This window comes from Melitaea cinxia, chromosome 15 (genome assembly GCF_905220565.1).
Source record: "Melitaea cinxia chromosome 15, ilMelCinx1.1, whole genome shotgun sequence".
In the NCBI taxonomy this organism is placed as follows: Eukaryota; Metazoa; Arthropoda; class Insecta; order Lepidoptera; family Nymphalidae; genus Melitaea; species Melitaea cinxia.
In genome coordinates, this window is record NC_059408.1 from 2,447,501 (window position 1) to 2,457,576 (window position 10,076).

Here is a 10,076-nt window from a genome sequence, read left to right on the forward strand (position 1 = left end):
AGTGTGTAATCTCTTTTTCTGGTTTTCTACTATTTCTTTCAGGTTTTCGTGATATTTTTCTGATGCTAAAAACTTTTCTTCAAACATCCTACTAATAAATATTCTGTGTAACTGGCCCAGTAACGTTATTTCCCACTTCTCGGATTTGTTGTCTTTGATTATGCAAATAATTTTTTATTGCCTCAAGTGCTTTCATAACTTTGTCCATTTTTTTAAGTTAGTAAAGAAAAAAAGTAGCGTCCTCTAGTCGGTTTTGGCGGAAGCTCTTGGCTAAGTAGAAACAATGTCAATTGAAAATATTGATTCTGTACTTGTTGTCTGCGTCTACTTGAATAAAATAATTTTTGATTTTCGATAGTGTATACTTTTTTTCCGCAATAGCGTAATTAATAAAGTTATATTTATAAGAAAAAAAAATAATAACAATTTTCTTCTCACGTATAATATTTAAAGTCTTTATTTTCTTAAATTAGTAATTTAATATTTAATAGACTACAGAAAACTTAGGCCTCGCCAATGAAACAAATGAGGTAGAGAGGTGTCGTAAAGCAAATAATACGAACAACATTGCATCAAAACATTTAATTATTATGTATAATGGTATACAGGAGTCTATTGTGATCTGAGCCAAGAAGCAAATGAGGTAACTCTGGCGAAACCGGCTGGTGCCAACGTGCAACCGGCGGCCGAACCGAAGGAAGTGATACCAATCTGTAGAAAATTTTTGAAATAAAAAATGACATATTAATTGTAAATAAATATTAATAACAATAAGCAAATAAAATCTTTTTTTTAGTAAAGTAAAAATAGAAGTCATTACTAGTACAAAATAAAAGACAATGCAAAATAGAAGAAATGTTATAAAAATAAGCAAAGGAAATTGTATTTCAGTAAAGTAAAAGGTGAAGTCGTTACTGGTACAAAATAAAAGACGAGAAAATAACGAAAAATAATTACTGACCAAGGTATTGCCGACCGCGAGAGGACCTCCAGAGTCACCTCCGCAGGTGCTTCGGCCGCCGCTGTTAGACGTGCACAAAGTGGAAGAGCCAACGACTGCGGTACCATATACCCTAGCACACGTGTTGTTGTCAATGACTTGCAGGCTTACATGTCTCGCTACACTGGATACTGAGCCGGCTGAAAATAAAAAATAAAAAAACTGAATAAAAAGTCATCTAAAATGCTCTCTACGATCGTTATCAAAATATGCAGGCACTTAAATAAGAAAAAGGATCGAATTATCTATAAATGAAAATGAACTTACTGTTGCTCGTTCTTCCGAAACCAGCAGCTACAGCCGTAACACCGACATAGTTGTTGGAGCCGGTGGCTAACGAGATGGCCCGGATGTTGTCTGAGGAAAAAAGTTTTTTAATTGTTTTTTGTGGAATATACACATTACAGTCGTGACATATATACAGTAGTTATATTTCGTAGCAAATATAGCTCTATATAGCCTATTTCCAGTCACCTCAGTTAATAATTTTTAAACATTCATTATTGTGTATTATTTATTTTTGTGTTACTTACACACGGGGAATTCGAAACATTTTTAATATGATATTAAAAATGCTCATTAATGTGATTATGCTTAACTCGTATATTTTTATAGGGTTTCCTGCCCATAGAGACCTTATTACTCCACTATGTTTCTCTGTTCATGGGGTCGTCCTTCTGTCATTTTAAATCATTTTAAGTTCCCCAACCATTAGAAATTTTATTACGTGTTAATGTATTACAACTGAACTAATTCCCTATTCGCTTGTGCTAAATTTAAACATTATATTTAGATAAAAAGTATCTAATTTTCCACCTAGTGATATAAACTCAAAACATATAAAACCAGAAGTTAGCAAAAGCTAAAAGTTGTTTTCGATATTTAATTATAAAATTAGAATTGACTTACTGTTGAAGTTAACGCGACTGATGCGAATGACAGCAACATCGTTTCGGAGGGTATTCATGTTGTAACTGGGATGCATAACAACATTGCTGGTGGAGATACGAACGCCACCAGAATTGTAGTTGACAGATCCGAGAATAACGATAAAAGTTCTAGCTTGTGCACCACCACTTCTCCAACAGTGAGCAGCAGTGACCAGTCTAGTGTTACTAATAAGAGAAGATCCGCAAACTGATCTTTGTCCGGTTGTCAATGTGATTTGTAGACCAGCCTTAAAAGTTACAAGAAAATTATTACAAAATATACGTGAAACAAAGGCTATTTATTATTTACTGTAATTGTGTTTGCTAGCAAACGATAAAACCGACTTAATTACATAAGTAATACAACGTAAATAGACGACAAAAATTAACAACACTAGTCAGCACTACAATTTTCGAATGTTTGTCTCGATTTCTCTAGGATGCCATCATCAAATCCCGGTTTCCTTATCATGGTACCACCGTTGGCATATTTCCTTTCCAACAAAAAAAGAATCATCAAAATCGGTTCATAAACGACGAAGTTATCCGCAAACACACATAAAAATATACAGATACATATATATAGACACGTGAAACAAAGACTATTATTGACTAAAAATTACCAAACATACCAAGTGGGGATTAGCTCCTAGCGCTGAAGCCTGACCTCCGATAATCCTGGAACCGTCGAAATCCGCGGCCGCCTCAGCAGCGTCTATGCGAGCTCTTTCGGGGATACCGATCTCTAGATGATAGTCACGGAAGATTGGTTCTTCCGCTGTAACAGCTAGAGCCAGGCCGAGGACGACGATGAGGAGCTTCATGTTGGACGATAGTGCGTTGTTTTGCAGTCGAAAATTGGCCTTAAATACTACTTTATATCTAATCTCACTATTTTAAGCTCTTTAATTTCTTACATTAATTACATAGATTATATCTTTAGTTGAATTATTTATCACTATTTTCGTCGAAGATTTATCAACTGGTAAAAAACAAGTTCTACACAGAATAATTGTAATTTAAGCGCTATAATTCAATCATCCATCAACCAATGTAATGAAGATCAAGTAAATGAAGTTTCGCGTAAATTCTACTCAACGTTGCATCCCTTAACTACACTTTAAGCATTTCTTACCAACTAAGGCCAAGCTCCACTTGGTGAATACCTTACTTTTGCCCAACTACGGCGATGTGTGTTGTTTGGACCTCAATCAGGTCCATTTGAACAAACTTGATCGATTGCTCAACACCTTCATTCGTTTCATTTTTGGTTTGCGGAAGTATGATCATATTTTGCTGTTGGGGCTGCCGTGACGCTGTAGTGCTCGTAAGCGTTTCCGCGGCAGCGACGATAGTATTCTGAAAGTGTTTGTAGATAGACGGGAGAGTCCAATGCTGCGACATTGGATAAAGCTCCGTGTAATATGAATGTAAATATAAAAATATTATTATTTTAAAAGACAATGCTCAAAAAAAAACCCAGGCCCGGCGCAAAAGAAAAGTAACTCAAATTATAGGTAATAATTATTTTAAATTCTTAAAAAATTAAGTTTTATTAAATTTTCGCGATGTGCCGGTCAGATGTTCAGAAAGAAGACGTTTTTATTACACAAAGTAGTGGCGCTTCAAGTTCGGCTTCGGTAACGGACTTTCATTTATCGAACATTAGCATTGTGATGTTCATCATTTGCACGATACTATGTATCGCGGGATTCGCTATTTATAAACTATACCAAAGGTGCCATTATTCGTCGATTCGTTATGAGGTTTTAGGCCAAAACCTCAGAAGGTCATTCCGACGATTCACGCCGGAGGCTCGTGTCTCGAGTCACGAGTGCCGCCAGCAACGCCGGGAGCCTGAGCAACACCGCCAGGAAGCCGATAGAGATAGAAACATTTTGTACAAAGTCATATAGTTCTCAGTCTTATAGTGCTGAGTGTACGGTCCAATTTCAAAACGAAGCAACTATGGAGTCTTTTGATTATCGAACTGCTGTCGCTTTATTACCGATTATGAACGGGAATGAAAACGTCACCAAATCCTTGATAGATGCCATAGAATTGTATAGCTCTTCACTCACTATAGAAAGTAAGCAAATGCTCGTTAAATTTATTTTAAAGACAAAATTACACGAAAATGCAAAACTACGAATTTCTACTTCGTATGATAGTTGTGATTCGCTTATTAGAGACATGCGTCAGCATCTGCTCATCAAAAAGTCGAGTACAGCTATATACATAAGGAATTGTCGTTTATTAGCCAAAATAGTTTGACTTTAGACACAGTATGGGTCAAAAGTTGAACAACTTTTTGTGGATTTGACGGTGGCACAAGCGGATGGCGATCAAAATGCGTGTAAAATACTACGTTCTCAAAATGAGAAAATCGCCATAAAAAGTTTTATAGACGGGTTACGAAATCGTGAAATCCGTTCTATTCTATCGGCGTGTAATTATGACACCTTGAAAGATACTATCAGAGCTGCGCAGGACGAGGAGTTGGATATTGGCTACCAAGGTGTTCGTGATTTAATTAATAAGATGTAAGACAAATATTTTAACGTATATATTTCCAAATTTGTACAGTAATTTTATTAACAAGAAAATAATTTTTATTTTTTAACGCTTAGAGAAAGATCAACGAATTTTATATTAAAAGTGAACGTCGTGAAGTTCGTGAACTTCGTCGCTGCTCGGGCGCGCCGTCCGCTGCCACTTCACACCGTTGCCGATGCTTTGGTTTATTCATTTTGTCAAGAGATGGCGCAATTTGTAACACAAGGTTATGTTATAAAAATCGCGGTAATTACCGTAAATTTGACAATGCATACCCTAATCGTACGAACAATACATATATACATAGGAGTAATAATAGAGTATCTTTTAATAGACCACCACGAAATTATTTTCAGATTCAGTCTGGAAATTATCGTAAGACTAATATGCAGCGCGGATCGTTCAAATCGCGGCAGGCCTGGACGTACATGTCGGCGATACGCCAGAGTTTCCTCGTTCAGGGTCCGTTAAAGTGAAAAAACACACTAAGATTTTCTCGGTTTATTAACGCACAATCGCTCGTATAAAAAAGCACCATCTTTTTATAAATCAACTGCTTTTATAAGTTACCCTACAATCGAATACAACGCCTTTTAAAATTAATAAAGAAAATTAGATACTGCAAAATAATTCTTGAAATATATCTTAATATTTATAATAAATGTTTTAACGAATTTAAATAAGTTAAAATGATTTATCTATATCAATAATCAATAATCAATAATATCAATAATAATATATATAAAAGCGAAAAGTCACTCACTCATCACGAAATCTCCGAAACTATAACACCTACAAACTTGAAATTTGGCAGGTAGGCTCCTTATAGAACGTAGACATCCGCTAAGAACGGATTTTACAAAACTTGACCCCTAAGGGGGTAAAACGGGGATTGCAACTTTGTATGAAAGTCCTATGTTTTTGAAGTAAGAGACTTGAAATTTAAAATGTATGCTCTATAGATGGTAAGGAGGTGTCCAAATAATGCATCGTAATCTATAAAAGAGAAAGGTCTCTAACTCACTCATCACGAGAACTCAAAAACCGCTGGATGGTCAATCCATCCAGGTTGGACAAAGATAAAATTTGGCAGGGAGGTAGATTACAGTTGGCAGATGTCCGCTAAGAACGGATTTTACGATATTCCACCGCTAAGGGGGTTTAATTGGGGTTGATAGTTTGTATGAAACATATATAGCCTGAAAATAAAACTAAAAATGTGGTGTATAGGGGGTTTTATAAAAATAACTATTAAATTATACTAAATTGTGCTTCTACCCCAGCCTGTTTTAAGCAACGTCTAAAGAAATACTATATGTCCCTTAACATATAATAATATTCAGAATTTTAAAATGCATATTTTATATTATCAATATATTTACATTTATTATTTATATATTATTTATATATTATTTATATATTATTTATATATTTTACATTTATACACGTATATTAATACTATTTTGATTATTTATGTATGGATATTTGTACTTATATGTGTATTTGTATGAATTAATGAATCTATCATCCGTAGCGTGCATTTCATATAGGCAGAAAGGCACTGCCTACCTGACAAGGTGTTACTAAAAATGATATATAAAACATGAACATTACATATTTTTAAAAAAGACATAAACCGTAATTCAATTTAAATCCGCTTGTACTAAAAAAAAAAACCGCCGTAATACATATATGCGATATCATATAGTATATCATATCATAAGTATGAATGCACTTCACGTGTCCAATAATTTACTTGTCTGTTCTTGAAATAATCTAAAAGCCTCTATTCCCAACAAAATTGAAATAAATTAGGAAAAAATAGCGAGAAAGGTGCAGTGTGGCTGTTCATATTTTTTTTGACTGCCTACCCTGTCTTAAAACTTTATGCACGCCACTGTCTATCATCTACTATTTTTATTATTCATCCTTAAGTATATTGTACACTTCCTATCCGTCACTACTATATCATGTCCTGTGCCCAAAGGTTATCTGGAAGAAATCGCTCTTCAGCGATAAGATCGCCTTTGTACATCTTTTTGTAATTATTACTGTTTGTTTATATTTTGGGTGTACAATAAAGAATATATTATTATTATTATTAAATTGTGCCTTTTAAAAAGTTACTCAGTTTGATAAGCATTTCAAGTGACTGAAATAAAAAAATTATTTGCGTTAAACATCTTAATAGTAATGCATATCTTCATAACCACGCGCATGTAGTCGCGGGCAACAGTTGGTGTATTAAAAAAACAAAGTCCCTAAAAATATGTGATCGATTCGCTCAAAATCTACTGAACGGATTTTCATGCGGTTTCACCATTGGAGAGAGAGCTCCACCATTGGCAAGAGGAAGGTTTACGGAACGGCTAAGCCGATTTTGATGAGAGTTTCACTGGAAGTTTGTCGGGAAAACTTTGTGACACACTAATTTCAACGCGGGCGAAGCCGCTGGCACAGCCGCTGGCACAGCTCGTATAATATAAAGGTTACTTAATTTAATTCGAACAAACATTAATGTGAATAAACATTAGTCAGTATAAAGAAGGCGCTGCAAGCAAGATTCGAAATGAAATTAAATAATTGTGTTTGCTCGCAAACGAAAAAAAAAACCGACTTCAATTACATCGACAAGTAATACAACGTAGATCGACGAAAAAATAGTCAAGCAACTACGCGTTATCAAAGATTACTCAAAAAGTAATTATCAGATCTCGATAAAATTTATATGTGACCACATGATAAACATCAACTTTCGATTAAATTAAAAATTATCAAAATCGGTACACCCAGTAAAAAGTTATTACGGATTTTCGAGAGTTTCCCTCGATTTCTCTGGGATCCCATCATCAGATCCTGGTTTCCTTATCAGGAAACCAAACTAGGGATATCCTCTTTCCAACAAAAAAAGAATTATCAAAATCGGTACACCTAGTAAAAAGTTATTGCGGATTTTCAAGAGTTTCCCTCGATTTCTCTAGGAGCCCATCCTCAGATCCTAGTTTCCTTATCATGGTACTAAACTTGGGATATCTCCTTTCCAACAAAAAAAGAATTATCAAAATCGGTACATCCGGTAGAAAGTTATGCGGTATAATACAACGTAGGTCGACGAAAAAAGCGTCAAGTAAAAACGCATTATTACATATAACTCGAAAAGTAGTTGTTAGATCTCAAATAAATTTAAATGGGACCAATTGGCACACACCACCTTTCGATTAAAACAAAATTTGTCGAAATCGGTCTACTCGGTCAAAAGTTCTGATGTAACATACATAAAAAAAAAAAAAATACAGTCGAATTAAGAACCTCCTCCTTTTTTGGAAGTCGGTTAAAAAATTGTTAAATTTAGTGTAAAAGAAAGGGAAAATCTTTATCTAAGTAGACATATATTTGAGCATTTGCTTAACGTCCCGCTTGTATCTTCCTGTTTTGCAAATAAGTTTGTACAAAAACATCTGATCCCTCTCAATCATTAAACAGATATATAGGTGGAATACGGCCTATTTATTTATTTATTGTTATGCATTTGTTCAGATTGATCCAGTGTCAATGTATATATGTATACTATAAACTAAAACAAAAATAAACTTAGAATCATTCTTTATTATTATATATTTACATAGAATCTTGACCGACTTGGCTACAATTAATTTAATTCAATATTTTGTAATAAAAATTTAAGTGAACTGTAACATTTCGATTATATTCTTCATATACATATTTATATATATTATAATGGCTACGCAGTGTCATTTTTTATTTCGCAGTGATGACATAATGAGAATAACAATTTGTAGTGAGAGTGTTGATTCTTCATATATTTGATTATTCAATGTGTAGTCGTTTTATATGCGTGCACTAATCCATGAAGCGTATGACGTTACTCTGGAAAAGCCACCAGGGTGACCACGGTTGCAGCCAGAGCGCGATCCGAAGGACACAACACCAATCTATAAAGTAAATAACAAATGTATTAAACAAATATGAAAAAAGAAAACACAAATAAACTCAACACAGTATGTATGAACGAGATAAAGTAGATCACAAACCAATAGACGATTGGTGCCGCTGCCAAAAGCTAGAGGTCCACCAGAGTCTCCGTTACAAATATTGACACGCCCGCCGGCCGTACACAGAGTAGAGCTACGAACTACATCTGGCCCGTATATTCTTGTACAGTAGTCATTATCGATGACTTGTAGGTTAACGTGTCTCAATCGCTGGTTCTGTGTGATGGCCGAAGCTATAGTAAAAACACAAATTCAAATGTAAATAAAACGAGTTGGAAAATAATTGTTAACAAAAAATTTACAACGTAGGGTGTCTACTATATGAATTAAATGCAGTTCTTATGCAGAATATAATAGTTTTTTTTTTTTTTTTTTTTTTTTTTTTTTTTAATTATATAGGTTATTAAAATGTCTACTTTACTGTTAATTTTACCGCACTGTCAATAAATGCTAAACTTACCGTCACCGTATCTACCAAATCCGGCAGCGGTAGCAGTACTACCAATGTAATTATTGTTTCCTGTAGCCAGGGCGATGCGGTTTATATTATCTGCAATATAATAACAAAAATGCATTATAATGTTATAGAATAATATTTATTCGATATTTATAATAAAAAAAGAAAAGTTTACAATAATTTACTCAGAACAGTTTTATTATCTTGCAGATTGTTTAAAAAATCAGTTCACTCACTGTTAAAGTTGACGTGGCTAATGGTGATAATAGCAAGGTCATCGTTCAAATTTTGTGGATTGTAGCCACTGTGCAGCTCAACACTGGTAGTAACAATACGGGTGCCTCCGGTATACAATCTGATTGTGCCGAGAACAACTGTAAACCGAAGAGCTTGGTTTCGGATGTCCCTCCAACAGTGCGCAGCTGTCACTAACTTTGTGTTCGACAGAAGAGAAGAACCACACACGGAGTTTCTGGTCCCCAAATCAATTATTAAACCTGCCTGGAATAATACACACGTGTTAAAAAAATGATAAATTAATTAATTTATGATAAATATAATATTTATCGTTTAGACATACCAAGTGTGGGTGTTGGCCAAGGTTGGAATTTTGACCACCTACGATTCTAGCGCCATCAAAATCTAAGGCTTTTTCAGCCAACATGATACGGTTAGCTTCAGGAATACCAATAGTTTCATGGTAGTCTAAGGTAATCGGCTCGTAAGCAGCCACAGCTAGTACGAGACCAACCAATACGAAGATGATCTTCATTTTTGGAGGACACCTAAGTCGAAACACAATTTCGTGATATTTGTATCTTTTAATATATATTGTGAATATCTAATCACTATATCTATCTCCTTAGCGCTACCACGTGCATAAGGGCGACCATTACATTTGCTACTTTAAAAAATGTTTTGAATAAATTACTCAGCAAAAGTACACCAGCGTAATCGTACTTATTATATTGTAATGATTATCATATGAATATTAGTAATAGTGTTATGTTTGTCATCAATCAAGAGATTTTTTTTTTAATATAATGTACTTTTAGTTAACGATACATGTTTACAATTGTTATTTGTAAATTCAGCATCAAATTACAATTCGTCAGTCAAAA

At 34.4% G+C, this 10,076-nt stretch overlaps 2 protein-coding genes across 2 annotated transcripts in view; both read right to left on the reverse strand.

Annotated features, from left to right (window-relative positions):
- LOC123660589 overlaps window positions 1–2,753 on the reverse strand; it is an 18,976-nt gene extending 16,223 nt beyond the window's left edge. Inside the window, exons 1-4 of the mRNA XM_045595643.1 lie at window positions 2,562–2,753; window positions 1,910–2,177; window positions 1,268–1,357; window positions 962–1,140 (exon numbers count right to left, since the gene is read on the reverse strand). Coding sequence (XP_045451599.1) covers window positions 962–1,140; window positions 1,268–1,357; window positions 1,910–2,177; window positions 2,562–2,753 — 729 coding nt within the window. The remainder of the gene's footprint in view (window positions 1–961; window positions 1,141–1,267; window positions 1,358–1,909; window positions 2,178–2,561) is intronic.
- A 5,466-nt stretch (window positions 2,754–8,219) lies between these two features.
- Window positions 8,220–9,727, reverse strand: LOC123660114 (collagenase-like). The gene is made up of 5 exons (XM_045595218.1): window positions 9,536–9,727; window positions 9,192–9,456; window positions 8,959–9,048; window positions 8,538–8,731; window positions 8,220–8,438 (listed from the first exon to the last, which is right to left on the reverse strand). Exons 1-5 carry the CDS (start codon window positions 9,725–9,727, stop codon window positions 8,334–8,336), a joined length of 846 nt encoding a protein of 281 aa, XP_045451174.1. The 3' UTR covers window positions 8,220–8,333.
- Between the last annotated feature and the right edge of the window lie 349 nt (window positions 9,728–10,076).